Source organism: Oncorhynchus mykiss, chromosome 30 (genome assembly GCF_013265735.2).
Source record: "Oncorhynchus mykiss isolate Arlee chromosome 30, USDA_OmykA_1.1, whole genome shotgun sequence".
Taxonomy (NCBI): domain Eukaryota; kingdom Metazoa; phylum Chordata; class Actinopteri; order Salmoniformes; family Salmonidae; genus Oncorhynchus; species Oncorhynchus mykiss.
In genome coordinates this window covers 21,709,432-21,733,140 of record NC_050570.1, presented here as the reverse complement: position 1 = coordinate 21,733,140, position 23,709 = coordinate 21,709,432, and the positions used below count along the sequence as shown (strand labels likewise).

General features: G+C 42.6%; 1 protein-coding gene across 5 annotated transcripts in view; it reads left to right on the top strand.

Annotated features, from left to right (window-relative positions):
- LOC110521548 (leucine-rich repeat-containing protein 7) overlaps nucleotides 1-23,709 on the top strand; it is a 133,619-nt gene that overhangs the window by 67,677 nt on the left and 42,233 nt on the right. For 3 of the 5 annotated variants that reach the window (XM_021599155.2, XM_021599152.2, XM_021599156.2), the window contains exons 5-11: nucleotides 7,691-7,780; nucleotides 13,333-13,389; nucleotides 15,935-15,998; nucleotides 20,455-20,529; nucleotides 21,546-21,690; nucleotides 22,406-22,478; nucleotides 23,506-23,523. In XM_021599155.2, the coding sequence (XP_021454830.2) occupies nucleotides 7,691-7,780; nucleotides 13,333-13,389; nucleotides 15,935-15,998; nucleotides 20,455-20,529; nucleotides 21,546-21,690; nucleotides 22,406-22,478; nucleotides 23,506-23,523 (522 nt within the window). The remainder of the gene's footprint in view (nucleotides 1-7,690; nucleotides 7,781-13,332; nucleotides 13,390-15,934; nucleotides 15,999-20,454; nucleotides 20,530-21,545; nucleotides 21,691-22,405; nucleotides 22,479-23,505; nucleotides 23,524-23,709) is intronic. The other 2 variants (XM_036968959.1, XM_021599153.2) reach the window with 1 other exon arrangement.

Here is a 23,709-nt window from a genome sequence, read left to right as displayed (position 1 = left end):
CAATACGTCATACATTTAGCATTTGTTGGTGGGAAATCATAGGTTGACAAACAAATGGGTTCTCCTAGATTATTTTTCTACCTGCCTCTCTCTTTCAAATCAATTCAAGGGGCTTTATTAGCATGGGAAACATATGTTTACATTGCCAAAGCAAGTGAAATGGATAAACAAAAGTGAAATAAACAATAAAAAGTGAACAGTAAATATTACTCATTATTTCCAAAATAATAGAGACATTTCAATTGTCATTATATCTATATACAGTGTTGTAACAATGCGCAAATAGTTAAAGTACAAAAGGGGAAATAAATAAACATAAATATGGGTTATATTTACAATGGTGTTTGTTCTTCACTGGTTGCCCTTTTCTTGTGGCAACAGGTCACAAATCTTGCTGCTGTGATTGCACCCCGTGGTATTTCACCAAATAGATATGGGAGTTTATCAAATTGGATTTGTTTTCAAAATCTTTGTGGGTCTGTGTAATTTAAGGGAAATATGTGTCTTTAATATGGTCACACATTTGGCAGGAGGTTAGGAAGTGCATCTCAGTTTCCACCTTATTTTGTGGGCAGTGTGAACATAGCCTGTCTTCTCTTGAGAGCCAGGTCTGCATACGGCAACCTTTCTCAATAGCAAGGCTATGCTCACTGAGTCTTTACATAGTCAAAGCTTTCCTTCATTTTGGGTCAGTCACAGTGGTCATGTATTCTGCCACTGTGTGCTCTCTTTTTAGGGCCAATTAGCATTGTAGTTTGCTCAGTTTTTTGTTAGTTCTTTCCAACGTGTCAAGTTTAGTCTAATTGTGTTGCTGTCCTGGTGCTCTGTGGGGTCTGTTTGTGTTTGTGAACAGAGCCCCAGGAACATCTTGCTTAGGGGACTCTTCTCAAAATACAAATCTCTGTAGGTGATGGCTTTGTTATGGAAGGTTTGGGAATCGCTTCCTTTTAGTTGGTTGTAGAATTTAACATGTATTTTCTGGATTTTGATCATTAGTGGGTATGGGCCTAATTATCCTCTGCATGCATTATTTGTTGTTTTACGTTGTACACTAAGGATATTTTCTCTGAATTCTGCATGCAGTCTCAATTTGGTGTTTGTCCCATTTTGTGAAAACCATAAAGGGCAATGGGTTCTATAACTGATTCAAGTATTTTTTGCCAGATCCTAATTGGTATGTTAAATTTATGTTCCTTTTGATGGCATAGAAGGCCCTTCTTGCCTTGTCTCTCAGATCGTTCACAGCTTTGCGCAAGTTCGTACCTGTGGCACTGATGTTTAGGCCGAGGTATGTATAGTTTATAGTTTATGTGCTCTAAAGCAGCAGTGTCTTGAAATAATTTGTATTTGTGGTCCTAGAAACTGGACCTTTGTTGGAACACTGTTATTTTTTGTCTTACTGAGATTTACTGTCAGGGCCCAGGTCTAACAGAATGTGCAGAACATCTATGTTCTGCTGTATGCCCTCCTTGGTTGGGGACAGAAGCACCAGATCATCAGTAGACCTTAGACATTTTACTTCAGATTCTAGTAGGTTGAGGCTGGGTGCTGCAGACTGTTCTAGTGCTCTTGCCAATTTGTTGATATATGTGTTGAAGAGGGTGGGACTTAAGCAGCATCCCTGTCTCACCCCACGGCACTGTGGAAAGAAATGTGTGTTTTTTTTGCCAATTTTAACTGCACACTTGTTGTATGTGTACTTGGATTTGATAATGTAATATGTTTTCCCCCAACACCACTTTCCATCAATTTGTATAGCAGACCCTCATGCCAAATTGAGTCAAAAGCTTTTTTTGAAGTCAACAAAGCATGAGAATACTTTGCCTTTGTTTTGGTTAGTTTGTTTGTCAATTAGGGTGTGCAGGGTGAATACCTGGTCTGTCATACAGTAAATTGGTAAACATCCAATTTGACAATTGCTCAGTACATTGTTTTCACTGAGGAAATGTACATGTCTCCTGTTAATGATATTGCAGTGGATTTTTCACAGGTTGTTGTTGACGCATATCTCATGGTAGTTATTGGAGTCAAATTTGTCTCTACATTTGTGGATTTGGGTTGTCAGTCCTTGGTTCCAAATATTAAGGAAGATGCCAGAGCTGAGGATGATGTTAAAGAGTTTAAGTATAGCTAATTGGAATTTGTGGTCTGTATGTTTTATCATTTCATGTAGGATACCATCAACACCACAGGCCTTTTTGGGTTGGAAGGGTTTGTATATTTTGTCATTTTGTTAATTCAGTGTAATTGGATAATCCAGTGGGTTCTGGTTGTCTTTAATAGCTGATTCGAAGATTTGTAATTGATCATGTATATGTTTTTGCTGTTTGTTCTTTGTTATAGTGCCAGAAGTGGTTTATCCACACATCTCTGTTTTGGATAGATAACTCTTTGTGTTTTTGTTTGTTTATTGTGTTCCAATTTTCCCAGAAGTGGTTAGGTGCTATGGATTCCTCAATTACATTGTGTGCTGTTCCTTATTTTTCTGTAGTGTATTTCTGTATTGTTTTATTGATTCACCATAGTGAAAGTGTAGACTCAAGTCTTCTGGGTCTCTATGTTTTTGGTTGGATAGGTTTCTCAATTTCTTTCTTAGGTTTTTGCATTCTTTATCAAATCATTTGTCATTGTTGTTGATTTTCTTAGGTTTTGTGCTTGAAATTTTTAGATTTGATAGGGAAGCTGAAAGGTCAAATATATTGTTTAGGCATTCTGCTGCCAGGTTTACACCTTCACTATTACAGTGAAAAGTTTTGTCCAGTTGTCTAAAAGGGATTGAATTTGTTGTTGCCTAATTGTTTTTGGTAGGTTTCTACACTACTTTCTTTCCATCTATAGCATTTCTTAATATAGTGCAGTTATTTTGGCTTTGATGCCTCCTCATGATTGAGTATTGCTCTGTTTAAGTAGACTGATTTTGCTGTGATCTGATAGGGGTGTTAATGGCCTGACTATGAATGCTCTGAGAGACTCTGGGTTGAGGTCAGTGATGTAGTAATATTTTAAGATACATACACAATGCAGAGGACTTAAGGTCAAGAGGGAATTAGTTGTTTTTCTGTAATGGGGATTACATGATTAATGTGTCAGAGACATGGGAGGAATGTCAGTCCGGGACTCATAGCTACATGTGGCAAGTTCTCATTGGTTCAAGTTGTCTATACATTGAGCCTGAAATGGGATACTTGTTATCTGGCCATTGGCCCAATTTTATTACCAGGAATTCTATTTGGTCAACCACAGGCTAGGGTTGGGGGTCTAAAACTACTCTCTTCCCTTTTTAACACCTGGTAGTTTGGTGGATGGGACTACCAGCTCTCTGTAACCTAAAAGGTAACCAGTTGGTCTGTCTCATCTATACCATGTTTCTTGTAGGATAACAGTGTCTGTATTTCCAATTTCTTTGATGAAGTCTGGGTTCCTGCTCTTTAGGCCAAAGGCAGATGACCTCAGACCTTGTATATTCCAGGTTGGGGGGACCTATATGGGGCGGCAGCGTAGCCTAGTTGCTAGAGCATTGGACTAGTAACCTAAAGGTTGCAAGTTCAAATCCCCGAGCTGACAAGGTGTCATTCTGCCCCAGTTATTAACCCACTGTTCCTAGGCCATCATTGAAAATAAGAATTTGTTCTTAAGTTAAATAAAGGTAAAATAAAAATAATAAATATAGGGTGTGGCCAGGGTTTGTTTGGGATGCTCTCAGCTGGTTGTGTGGCTTGTGAAGCTATGGGTGAAGCTTTTTCAATCACTCCGTTGAGTGCTGTGGCCATCCTTTCCTGCTGGGTTCTCAGGTCATTTGTGACTGTGTGATTTATAATATGTCCTCTGACAACAGCTCTAGGACATGCCTAGTGTTTGGGCACCAGAGTTTTGCCAGTTTGTGTTTGGGAAAAAGCTAATTTGCCATTTGAGTCAATGAGGAGCACAATTTCTGGCTTTTGTGTGTCCTCAATGGGTTGTCAGGAGAGCTATCGGTGGAGCTGACGGGGGCTGTTAGGAGGGGGTGGGGTCTGTTGGGTTGGTGTGTCCTATGTTGTCGGTCCCATTGTGGTGTTGAGGTTGTGGTCTGTGTCTGAGGTGGGATGTTTTGCTGGCTTCTCTGGGGGAGTGTCTGTAACACCTCAGCTTTCTCACCTCCTCCTTCACTGCTGTTAGCTGTGCCATGTGTTTCTCTCCCTCCTCCTTCACTACTGTTAGCTGTGCCATGTGTTTCTCTCCCTCCTCCTTCACTGCTGTTAGCTGTGCCATGTGTTTCTCTCCCTCCTCCTTCACTGCTGTTAGCTGTGCCATGTGTTTTTCTCCCTCCTCCTTCACTGTTGTTAGCTGTGCCATGTGTTTCTCTCCCTCCTCCTTCACTGCTGTTAGCTATGCCATGTGTTTCTCTCCCTCCTCCTTCACTGCTGTTAGCTATGCCATGTGTTTCTCTCCCTCCTCCTTCACTGCTGTTAGCTATGCCATGTGTTTCTCTCCCTCCTCCTTCACTGCTGTTAGCTGTGCCATGTGTTTCTCTCTCTCCTCCTTCACTGCTGTTACCTGTGCCATGTGTTTCTCTCTCTCCTCCTTCACTGCTGTTACCTGTGCCATGTGTTTCTCTGTTGTTGTGGTGGTCTGTTTTGTGGGTCTGTTCTGTCTGGATAGTGTGGACTCTGAGCTCCATGTCTCTCTCCAGCTCTGTGAATTCATCCCTTTCAATGATGGATGAGTAGTGCAGTTGTGGGACCTGGGTGTGTTCAGTGCCGGAGGGATGACTATCCTCGTCTGCAGGACAGTTTGAAGAGGTGTGATCAGACTCACTCAGGATTAGAGGTCGACCGATTAATTAGGGCCGATTTCAAGTTTTCATAACAATCGGAAATCGGTATTTTTAGGCGCCGATAATAAAAAAATTAAAAAACATGTTGTATTTTTTTTATACCTTTTATTTAACTAGGCAAGTCAGTTAATTAACTTCTTAGAACTACCCCTCCCGGATCCGGGAGAATTGTCATCAACTACACTAATTAGCATAACGCAACGGACAAAAAATCTTACTAGAAAATATTCATTTTCATGAAATCACAAGTGAAATATAGTGAAACACAGCTTAGCCTTGTCACCCTGTCATCTCAGATTTTGAAATTATGCTTTACAGCCAAAGCAAGACAAACATTTGTGTAAGTTTATCGATAGCCTAGCATAGCATTATGTCCAGCTAGCAGCAAATCAAATCAAATCAAATCAAATTTTATTTGTCACATACACATGGTTAGCAGATGTTAGTGCGAGTGTAGCGAAATGCAGCAGGAAGCTTGGTCACGAAAATCAGAAAAGCAATCAAATTAAATTGTTTACCTTTGATGAGCTTCGGATGTTTTCACTCACGAGACTCCCAGTTAGACAGCAAATGTTCATTTTGCTCCATAAAGATTATTTTTATAGCCGAAATACCTAATTTTCTTGTTCACGTTTGGTTGAGAAATCCACTGGAAATTGCGGTCACGACAGCGCCGATAAAAATTACAAATTAGTTCCATAATATCGACAGAAACATGGCAAACGTTTTTTATAATCAATCCTCAAGGTGTTTTTCAAATATCTATTCGATAATATATCAACCGGGACAATTGGCTTTTCACTAGGAGCGAGAGGAACAATGGCCGCCTTTGTCTATTACGCACAAATCACTCTGAGAGCCACCAGCTGACCACTGACCAGTTGTCGTTCACTCAAATTTTTCAAAATAAAAGCCTGAAACTATGTCTAGTGACTGTAGACACATTAGGGAAGCCATAGAAAAAGGAATCTGGTTGATATCCCTTTCAATAGTTAATAGGGATGCATAGGAACGCAGAGGTTTCAAAATAAGAGTCACTTCCTGGTTGGATTTTTCTCAGGCTTTCGCCTGCAATATCAGTTCTGTTATACTCACAGACAATATTTTTACAGTTTTGGAAACATTAGAGTGTTTTCTATCCTAAGCTGTCAATTCTATGCATATTCTAGCATCTGACCCTGAGAAATAGCCGGTTTACTTTGGGAACGTTATTTTTCCAAAAATTAAAATAGTGCCCCTTAGCCTTGAGAGGAACACATTCTTATTTTCATTGACGGCCTAGGAACGGTGGGTTAACTGCCTCGTTCAGGGGCAGAACAACACCTTGTCAGCTTGGGGGATCCAATCTTGCAACCTTCCAGTTAACTAGTCCAACGCAATAACGACCTGCCTCTCTCTCGGTGCACTCCACAAGCAGACTGCCTGTTACGCGAATGCAGTAAGCCAAGGTAAGTTGCTAGCTAGCATTAAACTTATCTTATAAAAAAACAATCAATCATAATCACTAGTTAACTACACGTTTGATGATATTACTAGATATTATCTAGCGTGTCCTGCGAAACGCTAGATGCAACATATAATCTGACTGAGCATACAAGTATCTAAGGATCTGACTGAGCGGTGGTAGGCAGAAGCAGGCACGTAAACATTCATTCAAACAGCACTATCGTGCATTTTGCCAGCAGCTCTTCGTTGTGCGTCAAGCATTGCACTGTTTATGACTTCAAGCCTATCAACTCGCGAGACGAGGCTGGTGTAACCGAAGTGAAATGGCTAGCTAGTTAGCGCGCGCTAATAGCGTTTCAACCGTCACTCGCTCTGAGCCTTCTAGTAGTTGTTCCCCTTGCTCTGCATGGGTAACGCTGCTGCGATGATGGCTGTTGTCGTTGTGTTGCTGGTTCGAGCCCAGGGAGGAGCGAGGAGAGGGACGGAAGCTAAACTGTTACACTGGCAATACTAAAGTGCCTATAAGAACATCCAATAGTCAAAGGTTAATGAAATACAAATGTATAGAGGGAAATAGTCCTATAATTCCAACCTAAAAGTTCTTACCTGAGAATATTGAAGACTCGAGTTAAAAGGAACCACCAGCTTTCATATGTTCTCATGTTCTGAGCAAGGAACTGAAACGTTATATTTCTTACATAGCACATATTGCACTTTTACTTTCTTCCCCAACACTTTGTTTTTTCATTATTTAAACCAAATTGAACATGTTTCATTATTTACTTGAGGCTAAATATATTTTATTGATGTATTATATCAAGTTAAAATAAGTGTTCATTCAGTATTGTTGTAATTGTCATTATTACAAATACATTTTTAAAAAGCGGCCGATTAATCGGTATCGGCTTTTTTGGTCCTCAAATAATCGGCATCTATATCGGCGTAAAAAAATCATAATCGGTCGACCTCTACTCAGGATGGACGAGTCCTCACCGAGAGAGAGATTTTCCTGATGTGCTCTCTCTTTGATCCCGTAAAAGTCCTGCTGGAACTGCTTGAGCATGCCCTGCACCATTACTGTCCCAGGCTTGTACACGTTGACAGAGGTTGTTTAAATTTCCTCAATGTCTAGTATTCTGAGTTTCCACCCTGGACCAATACCCTCTCTCTTGACATAGGGGTAGTGTGCTCTTATAGCACTGTGCCATGCCAGGGGATGGTCTTTGTGGAAAATGAAGTTGCTTACGTTCCCCTCTTTGTAGCGGTCAGCAAATAGTGTCTCTGGATTGTCCTTCAGGAGCTTCTTTTTGTACTTCTTCCGTGCTGTGTAATTTTTTTATATCCAAGGGGTACTGTACTGTGATGACATCTGCACAGGGATTCTTTCTCTCTCTCCCTTTCCGTCTCTCATTGCCCATCTCTCCACTGTAGGCTCCCAGAGGGCTTCACCCAGCTCCTCAACCTGACACAGCTCTTCTTAAACGATGCCTTTCTGGAATACCTCCCCGCCAACTTTGGGAGGTGAGTTCAGCCTATGGACTCCCTTGTTCTGGTGTTGTGGGGCCTAGGGCCCTCAGTTGCAGAAGGAGAGGCCCTCTGTGTTTGGATTGGAGCTTTTATTCAGTTACCAGTATGCCTGGGTGGGTTCAAACAGACTGTTCTTCATTCTCTGCACACAACGCCTGGTAAACGTCACTTGCCTGGGGCTTGCATGAATAAAGCAATGGTTTAGGGACAGATCTAAATGTACTGGTGGCGAGGGACCGTCCAACTCTAGGTGTCCTGAAAAAAAAATGCACCCCCCTCCCCAAAGTTATAAATATTTTCACATGACCCTTAATTAAACACACTACCTCCTCATCTAATTAACTCAAAATAATATTTACGACCACAAATAACAATAACTGTAGCGACCATGTGTTTATGAACGTGGATATCAACTTTGCCACTTCAGCATGCTTTTGTGGCCCAGTCGATGCCACGCAGGGCTACGGGTCAGAAGGGTGAGCGTTTGCCGAGCACCACAGACTCTCTCTCCCTGCCTGTGTCATTAACCTATGATCAGAGCCGTCTGCAGACAGTGATCAGCTGGGGGGAAATCAGGTTTTCAACATTTTGATACCCAGTATCGAAAGGCTTGGCTTGAAAATCTCTGAATGTCATTAAACTTTTTGGTGTTTTGCAACAGTCTCTTTCCATTCACCAAGCGCCTGCTGCACAGTTTGGATTGAATTATTGATTGATCTGGGATTTATTTCCATTGTGTTCCCTATTTTTTACATAAATACATATACAATGAAATACAGTGGGGCAAAAAAGTATTTAGTCAGCCACCAATTGTGCAAGTTTCCCCACTTAAAAAGATGACAGAGGCCTGTAATTTTCATCATAGGTACACTTCAACTATGACAGACAAAATTCGATTTTTTTCTCTCCAGAAAATCACATTGTAGGATTTTTATGAATTTATTTGCAAATTATGATGGAAAATAAGTATTTGGTCACCTACAAACAAGCAAGATTTCTGGCTCTCACAGACCTGTAACTTCTTCTTTAAGAGGCTCCTCTGTCCTCCACTCGTTACCTGTATCAATGGCACCTGTTTGAACTTGTTATCAGTATAAAAGACACCTGTCCACAACCTCAAACAGTCACACTCCAAACTCCACTATGGCCAAGACCAAAGAGCTGTCAAAGGACACCAGAAACAAAATTGTAGACCTGCACCAGGCTGGGAAGACTGAATCTGCAATAGGTAAGCAGCTTGGTTTGAAGAAATCAACTCTGGGAGCAATTATTAGGAAATGGAAGACATACAAGACCACTGATAATCTCCCTCGATCTGGGGCTCCACGCAAGATCTCACCCCGTGGGGTCAAAATTATCACAAGAGCGGTGAGCAAAAATCCCAAAACCACACGGGGGGACCTAGTGAATGACCTGTAGAGAGCTGGGACCAAAGTAACAAAGCCTACCATCAGTAACACACTACGCCGCCAGGGACTCAAATCCTGCAGTGCCAGACGTGTCCCCCTGCTTAAGCCAGTATATGTCCACGCCCGTCTGAAGCATTTGGATGATCCAGAAGAAGATTGGGAGAATGTCATATGGTCAGATGAAACCAAAATATAACTTTTTGGTAAAAACTCAACTCGTTGTGTTTGGAGGACAAAGAATGCTGAGTTGCATCCAAAGAACACCATACCTACTGTGAAGCATGGGGGTGGAAACCTCATGCTTTGGGGCTGTTTTTCTGCAAATGGACCAGGACGACTGATCCGTGTAAAGGAAAGAATGAATGGGGCCATGTATCGTGAGATTTTGAGTGAAAACCTCCTTCCATCAGCAAGGGCATTGAAGATGAAACGTGGCTGGGTCTTTCAGCATGACAATGATCCCAAACACACCGCCCGGACAACGAAGGAGTGGCTTCGTAAGAAGCATTTCAAGGTCCTGGAGTGGCCTAGCCAGTCTTCAGATCTCAACCCCATAGAAAATCTTTGGAGGGAGTTGAAAGTCCGTGTTGCCCAGCAACAGCCCCAAAACATCACTGCTCTAGAGGAGATCTGCATGGAGGAATGGGCCAAAATACCAGCAACAGTGTGTGAAAACTTACAGAAAATGTTTGACCTCTGTCATTGCCAACAAAGGGTATATAACAAAGTATTGAGATAAACTTTTGTTATTGACCAAATACTTATTGTCCACCATAATTTGCAAATCAATTCATAAAAAATCCTACAATGTGATTTTCTGGATTTTTTTTCCCTCATTTTGTCTGTCATAGTTGAAGTGTACCTATGATGAAAATTACAGGCCTCTCTCATCTTTTTAAGTGCGAGAACTTGCACAATTGGTGGCTGACTAAATACTTTTTTGACCCACTGTATATACAGACACATTACAGAGATAGAGACGAAAACATTCTCAACCTCCAGATGAGTATGAGGGGCGAGTTTAAGTACAATTCTTACAAGCTTGTTTGGCTGGTAGCTCATTCTTTAGATGTTTGGGGCTGCTGGTGAACCATGATGTGCAGGCTTAATCAAAGGTACTTTTTCGGTGTCTATAGCTAGGTTTCCATCCAATTGGTGACAGATTTTAATGTGAATATTCTAAAATCTTCATAAAAACAATATCAGAGTTTGGCACCATAACATGACAGGGAATATTTTAATTTACCGGACATTTTAAGAAATTTTATGGACATTCATATACATTCAGATCCAACCTAGCGCAGCCAGCGCCATCAATAAATGAGGGATGTTGGCCAAATGAGCCACATTTACTTTCCTAAAACAATAATTGTCCGCCCCGCGGTTCAGCTGTCAGAGATTAGCACAAAATGCATCAGGGCATATACACTGCTCAAAAAAATAAAGGGAACACTAACATAACACATCCTAGATCCGAATGAATGAAATATTCTTATTAAATACTTTTTTCTTTACGTAGTTGAATGTGCTGACAACAAAATCACACAAAAATGATCCATGGAAATCAAATTTATCAACCCATGGAGCTCTGGATTTGGAGTAACATTCAAAATTAAAGTGGAAAACCACACTACAGGCTGATCCAACTTTGATGTGATGTCCTTAAAACAAGTCAAAATGAGGCTCAGTAGTGTGTGTGGCCTCCACGTGCCTGTATGACCTCCCTACAATGCCTGGGCATGCTCCTGATGATGTGGCGGATGGTCTCCTGAGGGATCTCGTCCCAGACCTGGACTAAAGCATACGCCAACTCCTGGACAGTCTGTGGTGGATGGAGCGAGACATGATGTTCCAGATGTGCTCAATTGAATTCAGGTCTGGGGAACGGGCGGGCCAGTCCATAGCATCATAGCCATAGCATTCCTCTTGCAGGAAGTGCTGACACACTCCAGCCACATGAGGTCTAGCATTGTCTTGCATTAGGAGGAACCCAGGGCCAACCGCACCAGCATATGGTCTCACAAGGGGTCTGAGGATCTCATCTCGGTACCTAATGGCAGTCAGGCTCCCTCTGGCGAGCACATGGGGGGCCCCCCAAAGAAATGCCACCCCACACCATGACTGACCCACCGCCAAACCGGTCATGCTGGAGGATGTTGCAGGCAGCTGAACGTTCTCCACGGCGTCTCCAGACTGTCACGTCTGTCACGTGCTCAGTGTGAACCTGCTTTCATCTGTGAAGAGCACAGGGCGCCAGTGGCGAATTTGCCAATCTTGGTCTTCTCTGGCAAATGCCAAACGTCCTGCACGGTGTTGGGCTGTAAGCACAACTCCCACCTGTGGGCGTCGGGCCCTCATACCACCCTCATGGAGTCTGTTTCTGACCGTTTGAGCAGACACATGCACATTTGTGGCCTGCTGGAGGTTATTTTGCTGGGCTCTGGCAGTTCTCCTCCTGCTCCTCCTTGCACAAAGGCGGAGGTAGTGGTCCTGCTGCTGGGTTGTTGCCCTCTTACGGCCTCCTCCACGTCTCCTGATGTACTGGCCTGTCTCCTGGTAGCGCCTCTATGCTCTGGACACTACGCTGACAGACACAGCAAACCTTCTTGCCACATCTCGCATTGATATGCCATCCTGGATGAGCTGCACTACCTGAGCCACTTGTGTGGGTTGTAGACTCCGTCTCATGTTACCACTAGAGTGAAAGCACCGCCAGCATTCAAAGTGACCAAAACATTAGCCAGGAAGCATAGGAACTGAGAAGTGGTCTGTGGTTATCACCTGCAGAACCACTCCTTTATTGGGGGTGTCTTGCTAATTGCCTATAATTTCCAACTGTTGTCTATTCCATTTGCACAACAGCACGTGAAATTTATTGTCAATCAGTGTTGCTTCCTAAGTGGACAGTTTGATTTCACAGAAGTGTGATTGACTTGGAGTTACATTGTGTTGTTTAAGTGTTCCCTTTATTTTTTTGAGCAGTGTATATATATATATATATGGGACTATCATTTGTTTTTATGTATATATATATATATATATATATATATATATATATATATATATAAAAGGAAGAGAAGCTTAGGCCTAACCCCAGAGAGATAGATATGCCGGTGGCATGCTACGACACCGACATTTGTATTTATTATGGATCCCCATTAGCTGTTGAAAAGGCAGCAGCTACTCTCAAAATGAAGGGAGTTTTACAATTTTAAAAACATTACAATACCTTCACAGATTCCACAACATACTGTGTGCCGTCAGGCCCCTACTCCACCACTACCACATATCTTCAATACAAAATCCATGTGTACGTGTGTGTATAGTGCATATGTTTTCATGTGTGTGTATGCTTGTGTCTGTGCCTATGTTTGTGTTGCTTCACAGTCCCCGCTGTTCCATACGGTGTATTTGTGTCTGTTTTTTAAAATCTAATTTTACTGCTTACATCAGACATGCATTTCTTTATCAGATGGCTACTGCATCTGCTATACAGATATAGACATACAGAAGGAGGGTAATAAAGATAAGCATTATATTGTTAGATTATAGGAGTAACTTTGGTAGATCTGAAACAGTTCAACTGTCAGAGTCAGTTGGAGCACCGGGGCGAACTACCTTCTTATCATAGGCCTGCAGTAGCTAAAGCTTAATAATAGCTACACCATACCAAACCATAACAAACGTTTCCAAACTTTATTAGGGTAATATCAAAAGTAAGTCAAGCCGTTGTTTATCGGGAAAATACGAGCAGAGGAGCTACTGTAAACCAGGGAAAAAACGTAGTACCCTCCCCTATGCCCTTCCAAAAAATGCACAACCCTCCCTAAAGCAAACAAATTGTTTTACAACCCTCCCCTATTTTGGACCCCCCCCCCCCCAGTCAATTTCGATCTGTCACTTAGCAGCATCTCCTATCTGGTTTGATGATGAATGGAGAAAAAGTCATGATTTATCAAAACAGCAGTGATATTACTCTTGGGCTCAGTGTAATGGAATTTAAGGTTGGGATGTCATGTTTTTTTCTCCAATACATTACTGTCCTATGCATAGCATTAGCATCTATTAATACTGAGATGGAAAAATCTGTTTTCTGTCTTGTGGATGCGTGTGTTTTTGACATCCTCTACCTTTCAGACTTTCCAAGTTACGGATCCTGGAATTGCGAGAGAACCACCTGAAAACGATGCCAAAGTGAGTGACTCAGCACACAGACCTCACCTCACCAGGGCAGTTAGTGTTAGCTACAGAGGCGTGTTTGATCATGGGATTGAAAGGAAAGGTTACAATAAACTAAACTTTGCTCTTTGCCAACATACTTTTCACTGAACTTCATGGGTAACTTGCAGCCAATATCACTGATTCCTGCAAATAGAGAGAACTATCATGCTGAACTTTGAGTGTTATCTATCCACATGTTAGTAGAGAGTCCTTTATTACAATGTCTGTACTTTCACCAAGCACCTAAAATAAATTATATCCCTCTTCCCATTGCACTCTAGCCAGCTTACCCACCTCAATCTGTCCCCTCTCTCTTATGTAGAAGCCACTGATCTAACCATGAAACGTGTCTGTTAATGAAAGCCTTGACAGTTTTAGCAGCCAACATGCCCATACAGCCCCTATGAATCATCCAACCCTGCCCAAGAAACTACTCCATATGGAAGGCTTCGATTTGTATCATTACCCCTGCACCACACAAACCTTAAACCTCAGCTAAATATTGTCATGAATAATGTGGAAATGTAGTAAATTGAGGTGACTAAACTGCTTGGAGTAACTGTCATGGTCGAAACATATTGATACAACAGTAGCTAAGATGGGGAGAAGTCTGTCCCTGCCTTCTTAACAGCACTATCAACAAGGCAGGCCCTAGTTTGTCGCACCTGGACTGTGTGGTAAGGTGCGACAAAAGAGGGACTTAGGAAAATTGCAATTGGCTCAGAACAGGGCAGCACGGCTGGCCCTTGGATGTACACAGAGAGCTAACATTAATAATATACATGTCAATCTCTCCTGGCTCAAAGTAGAGGAGAGATTGACTTCATCACTACTTGTATTTGTGAGAGGTTTTGACATGTTGAATGCACCGAGCTGTCTGTTTGAACTACTGGCGCACAGCTCGGACACCCATGCATACCCCACAAGACATGCCACCAGAGGTCTCTTCACAGTCAAGAACAGACTGTGGGAAGCGCACAGTACTGCATACAGCCATGACTACATGGAACTCTATTCCACATCAAGTAACACATGCAAGCAGTAAAATTACATTTAAAAAACAGATAAAAATACACCTTATGGAACAGCGGGACTGTGAAGAGACACAAGCACAGACACATGCATACCACAATAACATACACGCTATACACACACATACATATGGCTTTAACTTCATGTGTTGTGAATGTGTTATGTTTTTAATATTGTATAACTGCCTTAATTTCGCTGGACCCCAGGAAGAGTAGTTGCTGCCTTGGCATTGGGGATCCATAATAAGTACAAATAGAAATATACACCTCCGGGTGGCCAAATAGCCTGAGTAACATTCCAGGCTGGAATTCTAATGGGCAGATTAGTGTGAGAGCATGGTAAATAGCAGCTTCTAAAGCAAATGCCATCTGTCTCTCTCTGTGCGACGGGTAGCATGTGTCAGAGGAGGGGCACTGTGCTGTGCTGTGGCCAGTCCCTGTTGCTCAGGCCTTGTTATTTGATGTCTAAATGAAATGTGAAGAAGGCCCCATGTTGGAACGTGTGTGTACAGGTGTGTAGCCAGTGGAGCGCAGCCAATGATGTTGCGATTTATCATCGTGGAGAGTGCTGAGCTGCAAGCCCCAGAGACACACACACTGCTCACATTAGTTGGTGCATGCTGGCTCCCTCAGGTGTCCTGATTGAAAACTATTTTCATCCAAACATGACCAATAAACTTATCCCCCACACTAGAAACCAAGTTGAATGAAGTAAACTCCTCCTCTTCCGCCTCAGGTGTGGCACAGCAAGGGATGTTTGTTCATTTGTGTAAACCAACTGAAACGTGTTTCCCCTTGGCGATAAGTGTAATGTCCTCATTCAATTAATGAGTTTATCATGTTACCGTGGAGTCATTGGAGGGGAAGTGTATCCTAGAGGAAGGGTATAGATAACACATAGGCTTTGATATGTTATGAAGGATGGGGAGACATTCTGCCATGAGGGTTCTGATCTGTTTGTTCTCACATCATTATTGGAATTGACTAATTGCTATGTAGGCCAGCTGCTCTATATCATGACATAAAACAGCAGTATCTGCTTTAGTGATTTGACCAATGGACGCTCACTATTCACCACTCAAGACAAAGGTCCTCTGCAATACCAAGCCAATATAACTAGTAATGCCGTGCAAAACATCTTAGATTGAATCATTCTGACATTGCTCTCCCCGGCTGACATTGTGTACATTACATTGCATGGATGAACAAGTCTAATTTGAGGTGTTGCCTGGTGCAATGGAGAAAGCCGTTTCATGTTATATTAATCATTAACTAACTAACTGCATTGTTTTGATTTGAGCTGTTTAAATTTGCAGTGAATATTATGTGAATGTGTGGGGATGTCTGGCTAGCATGCCATACCCCTCTGGGATGGCAGAGTTGCAGGAAGCCTGGTTTGGAGGGAGTGTTGCTGGTGATTGGCCTTTCTAAATGGGGACTTTGTTTCTATGCCAGAATCTGAGGCTCTTCCCTCTTGTTTGCTGCAGGTCAATACACAGACTGTCACAGCTGGAGCGATTAGACTTGGGAAGCAATGAATTCACTGAACTGGTAAGAAAAGAGGCTATTTGAAGACGCCAGTCACATGGACAGCAGCTGTCACCACACAGGCATCCATGGCCCAGAAGACCTGGGGGACAAGTCAGAGCAGGACCCCCCTCAATCTGCTCTACACCCTCATTAGGTCTCCAGCATTGCTCCCCCGCCCGCTGTGTGTGTGTGTGTGTGTGTGTGTGCGTGTTTGGGCGGGCAGGCATTTGTGTGTGCGTGAGTGTGTGCCTGTGGATAGGTGGTGGGTGTGCAGGCAGGCAGGTGTGTGTGTGTGTGTGTGTGTGTGTGTGTGTGTGTGTGTGTGTGTGTGTGTGTGTACACTTGATGCATTATTTACTAGGGTAGCTCAAATGTGCACGACTTGGCACATCAGGACACCCACCACTGAGCACATTTTAATTGGCTGTTGGAGCTGGAGTAAACAATGGCAGGGAATTTATCAAACAATCCAGCCCGATCCCCCTGCACTGTGCTTGATGCTGGCCATGTCACATTAATTTAGTGGTTGTCTAAATCAATCGCCTGGTCTGTAAGCGGTAAACGACCACAGAGTCTGGAGAAAACATTGAGTCTGAAACCAAAGAGTAAGCCATGATTGTGTTTTTTTTTAGCTTGTGATTTGACTAGTTTACCTTTCTTTTAACCCTCCCTTTTCATCCTATTGGCTATGTTCTCTGGACCGTGTTCTGTGTATTTATCTCACTGATTAGTGGTCCGGAGTGGTATACTACAAAGCAGGATCAATGAGTTAGCCAGTTAACTTTGATTAACAACCAGAAATGACTATTGATTTCCTGGTTCATTACGAAAGCTAAACCGTTTTGGAAGTTGAGTCAAAGAGACCATGCCCATTTCAACCTTATCTTTTGAAAAAATGTAAACATGATTTCAGAATATTTAGGCAAGTTAGCTAGCTAACTCATTGATCCTGCATTGTAGTATACCCCTCAAGTTTAGAGCAGAGTAATAGAACAGAGGAGGGAGATAAAAACAGTCATACTATTCCCAGGTTCTCAGAATGGGAAATGGATGATACACTAGAGAGGTACTGTGAGGGCAAGGTTTGATCAAAATGCTGCATGGTCATTGACCAACAATCCATGGGATATCTGGAAGGGGGCGATATGAAGTGTGAGGATGCAGAATGCTCAGGGAGGGATGCCTTTCAAGGGTGTAACGTAACGTCTCAAAGTCATCCCTGCTTAACAAGATCTCACACTGTGCTGGGACTGGGGCTGAGGACTGGGGAGCCCTGGGGAGAGCTGCTGGCTGGAGCCATGCATGACATGCTCTGTGCCACAGGTCCCACTGATGCCTTAATTGTGCATTTGTAAATATGCTGTTAGTGTGAGGCCCGGGCTGCCTCCACAGAGCCCTCTGCAATGCACACAGCAGCACCTGCCGCCTCCTCACTCAAGGGGAAAGACAGACCAGCACAAATAGTCAGCTCAGAATGACTCCAATGTTTTCCTACTCTTTCTCATGCAATAGTCTTAACTCCCAATCTGTGCCCTACTTAAATACAAGCATTTCTCCTTCTACTTATGACCTATCTCATTCTCTCAGTGGTTCCCATCCCTTTTCAGTTATTCTACCACCAACTGATTTTTGCTCTGCCTGCTCATGAGTCTTCTCAAGTACCCCTGGTGGATAGGCCCAGTACCCCCTGGGGTCCTAGTGCCTCTGGTTGGGAACCACTGCTCTACCTCATCCCCATTCAAGGACTCCTGTTGCTTTTTGCTGATAGTGTGAGCAACATTACCAATTGCCATCTCAATTCCCCTCAGATAGAACCCTCTAGTGTAGCTTTATTGCCTGGTGATTTTGAAGCCCAGGGAAAATAGAGTGCATTTTCTCACATTCCTTAAGCTGTTGTTGCTTCCTTGTCTACCCTATACTTTGTGCCAACATGCATTTTCTTCAGCTGATGGTTTTTGTGGTGAATCTTTGACTATGTAAGTGTTTTTCAGCCCTGAGAATGAATGGACTTTATCCACCCTGGTTTACTGGTATTGTTTTGTGGAGGGAGACAGCTTTCAGTCAAAAGAGCTTCTAAGAGGCTGACTGAACCAGAGGCTCTATGAAAGCTCCCTCCAACGGATTTAAGCTCATGCCTTATTTTAGTGGCAATCAGTCTTCAGCTGAGAAGCTGTATATTAATACCCAGTTTTACTAAACTGCCAACATTTACACGTATAAGACCAGGATTCAGAAGACCTTTAGCTTTTTTGACATAAGAAGACATTCAGCACAAGCAGCTCATTGATATGAATGAGACTGAAAAAGTTGTCTGTCTTACTCTAGGCTAAGCACATGCAATGCAGAAGATGCAGATGTAAAAACGTCTGCCACTGACAGAACTACAGGGAAGTGCAACATCAGAGGTGATGACCTCAGCACATTTGGGTCCAGCTGAGTCAAGAACAGATGCTGAGGTGTGTGTCACAGTGGCAGAAAGTGATTCAGGGAGTACTGTGAGGAAAGTTTCCTAATTAGTCCCTGCCTGGGGAAGGAAGAGAGGTTTGGTGGGGGGGGGGGGGGGGGGGGGGGGGGGGGGGGGGGGGGGGGGGGGGGGTGCTGGTGCTCAGAGGGCCGGTGTAGAGAGCAGAGCAGTGGATGGCATCAGCAATTACATCGCAGAGCTTCAAAGACGGACAAGAAGACATGCCTCTGCACAGGAAGCTCCATTGCACCGAGCACTAACCAAGTGTTTCATCTCTATCCGGAGAGAACCGGAGATATGGACAAGGTGCCAACCAAACCCTCTCTTTGTTTCTCATTAAAACTTACAAGCAAAACAGTGTGGTGCTACTGTACTGACTCCAGCTCTACTGTACTGTAGATTGTGAGTAGTGGAGTATTGACTCATATTACACTCAACACTTCATGAGTTTAATGGGGATTTGGAGATTTTGTGTGATGTTTTGGGAGGGTAGAGGGAAGGTAGGGGACACAGAAACTACAGAGAGTTTTTAGCAGCGCTTCCATTACCCAATGCCAGTCAACCTTGTTTATACCCTTGGTGGGAAGGGAACTTAATTAGTTTTTGTTTGAAGTTTGCTAACAATTTCTGGTTCAGTAGTTAATAGAATATGCTTAGCATCAGTTTGATTTTAGATTGCTATGTTGTAAAGGCTCTGTTGATACTGTAGGAATTTCAATATTGTTTTAGGAAGTGGTTGTGTACCTCCTGTTTTTGTTGTTGTTGTTAGGTTTTGCCTGATTCCATACTGAGGATTCTATCAACGTCTATCACAAATGATGTAACTGAAGCAAGCACATCCAGTTTTTTTTTAGGAGCATGCCCTTTCCAAACTTAATAAAACATCACAACTTTTTAGTGAACACACAAGGTACTGTAGCTACCCTCACAACCGTCATTGAAAGGCCGTCATTGAAAATAAGAATTTGTTCTTAACTGACTTGCCTAGTTCAATAAAGGTAAAATAAAATAAAAAACAACTGTGAGAATAAATAATACAAACAAATAGTAATATTATGGAATAATGGAATATTCCAGAAAACCATTTGGAGTCCTTATCGATTGCCAGTAAAACCACAGGCGTAGCACCCCCCCCCCCCCCCCCCCCCCCCCCCCACACGTCATAAGCCATTACATATTTGTTTTCATTACAGTAAGTTTGCTTTAAGCTGATGATCTTTCTGTTAGCCTCATGGCAATATGTATATAATAGCAGGAAATGAGCTCTTAAACAGCAACATTTTCTCTCAGCGTCAATGCAAAATATGTAAAATAGCAAGAGATTAGCAATAAAAACTTCACATCTCCATAACCCATGGCATAAAAAAAAATGTTATAGACACAAAAAAGGTCCGTCCTTGCTCGAGCCTTGCGGGGGCCCCGGTAAACTGTGCTATGCCACTGAGTAAAGCCACACCATGCTGCGAAAAGAAATGCATGAGAAAGATTGGAATTGATTAGGGCAGCATGAAGGACCGTGAGGTCTGTCACCTAGTCTCCCAGCCTGGTCTAATGGAGTGATTTCAAATAGTCAGGTAGAGCCTTTAGTCCCGATAGTCACACACAGTCTGGCTAGACCTCTCCACACGTCTGTATCGAACACAATCACTCACAGGACTCTATACGAGATTCAAACACACCGCTTCCATTATAGAATACGGAACATGAGATTAATTCTAGAATACATCTGGAGGAGCGACTTTGCACCACTCATTGTGCAAATGCCATCATTGACATGCCTACTTTGTTTAGTAATTATGCCCATTGGTATTGTTATTCACTTCTTATATTGATTGGTGTTAAAACTGCACTTCATTTACTTAAAACTACATACCACTTGCCAGCCTGCCCATGAGACAAAATGGCCAGGGCTTTCTTATCTCTCTGCCTTAGTTTCTGGGATATTTTCTACTGTCCAGCTCTCCTGCGCTGGTTCTAGACACAGACGTAATGTGTGTGTGTTTTGTGTTTCAGCCTGAAGTCCTGGAGCAGATCCATAACCTAAAGGAGCTGTGGATGGACAACAACTCACTGCAGACAATACCTGGGGTAGGCCTACACCTCCATTTATTATCTGTCTGTGTAATTTTTCATTGGCCCTAATGAAGTCTGTGTATGGGCAGTGATGCGCTAGTTAGTTCATGTTGGTCAGTGCATAGGGGTTAGTTATGCACCACCATAGGGCAACCTTTGAAAATAGTTCCCTCAAACCCCTGTTTTCTTTGCTCTGTCTCCCACCCCCTCTAACAATTCAATTCAAGGGGCTTTATTGGCATGGAAAACATGTGTTAACATTGCCAAAGCAAGTGAGGTAGATAATATACAAAAGTGAAATAAACAATAAAAATGAACAGTAAACATTAAACATACAGAAGTTTCAAAACAATAAAGATATATGTATACGTATGTGTGTTGTAACAATGTACAAATGGTTAAAGTACACAAGGGGAAATAAATAAGCATACATATGTGTTGGTGTTTGTTCTTCACTGGTTGCCCTTTTCTTGTGGCAACAGGTCACAAATCTTGCTGCTGTGATGGCACACTGTGGAATTTCACCCAGTAGATATGGGAGTTTATCAAAATTGGATTTGTTTTCAAATTCTTTGTGGATCTGTGTAATCTGAGGGAAATATGTCTCTCTAATATGGTCATACATTGGGCAGGAGGTTAGGAAGTGCAGCTCAGTTTCCACCTCATTTTGTGGGCAGTGAGCACATAGCCTGCCTTCTCTTGAGAGCCATGTCTGCCTACGGCAGCCTTTCTCAATAGCAAGGCTATGCTCACTGAGTCTGTACATATTAACATCCATCTGTCCATGTCTCTCAAAACCCTGCCTTCTCTCTCTCCCCCCCACGCCCTCTAACATCCATCGCTTTGTCTCTCAAAACCCTGCTTTTTTGCTCTGTCTCCCTTTCTCACTCACTCACTTTGTCTCTCTCTTTCCCTTTTTTTCTTTCTGTCTCTGTCTGTCTCTCTGTCTCTCTGTCTCTGTCTCTGTCTCTCTCTCTCCCACCCCCTCTAACATCCATCGCTCCATGTATCTCCGTCCCCTGCTTCTGAAGTGTATAGGGAAGCTGAGGCATCTGCGCTACCTGGACCTGGCTAAAAACAGGATTGAAAGCCTGGACACTGACATCTCTGGCTGTGAGTCCCTGGAGGACCTCCTGCTCTCCTCCAACATGCTGCAGCATCTGCCTGACACCATAGGTGAAGCCATAGAACTTCTCTGTTCTCTTCCCTCTGCAACAATAGTGTCTCCTGATTAGATTGTCTCAGCTCTCTCCACTCTGCAACAAATGGTATTTCCTGGTTAGATTTTCTCTGCTCTCTTCCATCTGCAACAAACGGTATCTCCTGGTTATATTTTCTCTGCTCTCTCCCGTCTGCAACAAATGGTATCACCTGGTTATAATCTCTCTGCTCTCTCCCATCTGCAACAAATGGTATCTCCTGGTTAGATTGTCTCTGCTCTCTCCCGTCTGCAACCAATGGTATCTCCTGGTTAAAGAGAATAGAGAAAGGATCAAGAAAGGATGATTAGGAAAGAAGGCTGAGAGAGGATGATTAATTCTGTAATGACTGCATTCATCATGGTGGCTCCTCTCGGAGGCTGTTATCTGAGAGTGCATTTCCCTGAGTTGTTTTGTCATTAACAATCAAATGGCTTGCGTCATTAAAATGTCATTTGTATTTGGAGTGAAACATTTATTTGTTTGAATCCTGGGATTTAATTTACACAAACTATGAAGTTATTTTGTACTTAGTAAGTTTTTAAATAATTTCCTGGCTGTAAATTAATGAAATGGTAAGAGGATTATGTTGGCAATTGGTTTGAATACTTCCTTTTAACTGTGTTCTTCGCTTTTTGTTTTTGTTTGTTCCTTTTTTTAAATAATCAAATGAGTGTTTGTCTCTATTGCAGGAATGTTGAAAAAACTCACAACATTAAAAGTGGATGACAACCAGCTCACCTCACTGCCTAACACCATTGGAAGGTGAGACCGATTAGGAAACCGATTGCACTATTTTGTTTACATACACTTCTTAGATTGCAATCCCAGAACTCCCCTCAAGTCAAATAAAATGTTTTGAAATTATTACGCCAAAAGCTAAACTACATTCCAAGTCTTGTTTATTAGTTAATATCTATCATGGAACTGAATGGCAGTCAATTTTAGGGCATCTATTGCATAACCAAATTAAAAGGCGTCAGAGACAGCAATTTTGATGGTAAAACCGGTTGACACGTTGAATCTCGTCTTCTCCTCCGCTGGTTTGCTACTGAGCTGAGCTGTATTCAACACGGCCTGTGGATAGAAGGGTTCTGAAACTCTGCTGAGTCTGGCACCTTCTCCTTGCTGCTCCTTCTCACCTCACATTGACTAACGCTGATTGGTTCCATCACTGTTCACACCAAGTAGAGTGATGCAGTACATTGTGTCTCAGTTAGCGGCACTGAGAGGAGATAGATAGATCTATCCATCTCTCTCTCTTTTTTCTTTTTCTCTCTCTCTCTTTTTCTCTTTCTCTCTCTTTTGCTCTTTCTCTTTCTTTTGCTCTTTCTCTTTTTCTCTTTCTCTTTTTCTCTCTTTTTCTCTTTCTTTCTTCCCCCCTCCGGCTTAGCATTGTTCTAAAATGTGCACTGACATTTTGGGTGTATGCCATTCATTTGTTGTGGAATATGGCTCTCTTAGAGGAGTTGACTCTGTGCCAGTATTGCAGTTTCAACAGCCGGCCTAATATATTTGTTTTATTTGATATGCTGTTTATATTATATCAAAAGTTTAATTTGGAAAATATAATGAGTCAGAGGAAATTCTGTGGGTCAACTTTGAACATGCCATGTCATTGAGACTGTGATCTAATAGGTCAGGGGTCACCAACTTACAGTTCATCATGTCATGTTCATCCTTATCCCCAAGCCTGTGATACTGTTTTCAGTGCACCTTTTTTTCTTGGTTTGTCATTGGTCGGTTTTGTGTGTTGTGGTTATTTCACATGCATCTAAAATGGGCCACTTAGTGGACGCGCCAAATTAGGGTAAGTAGACCGCGAATCACTGTCTCCTGTATACGTTCCTCCTCGCCACAGCATGTTTATTCAGGCAAGTGCTCACCTTAACGTTCCCTGTCTGTACTGTATGTTCCAGCCGGGGAAGGGGATCCAGTGAAAGTCCTGCATATGGGAGGCCAGCTGGGACAAATGTTAAGCTAATGACACTGCTGT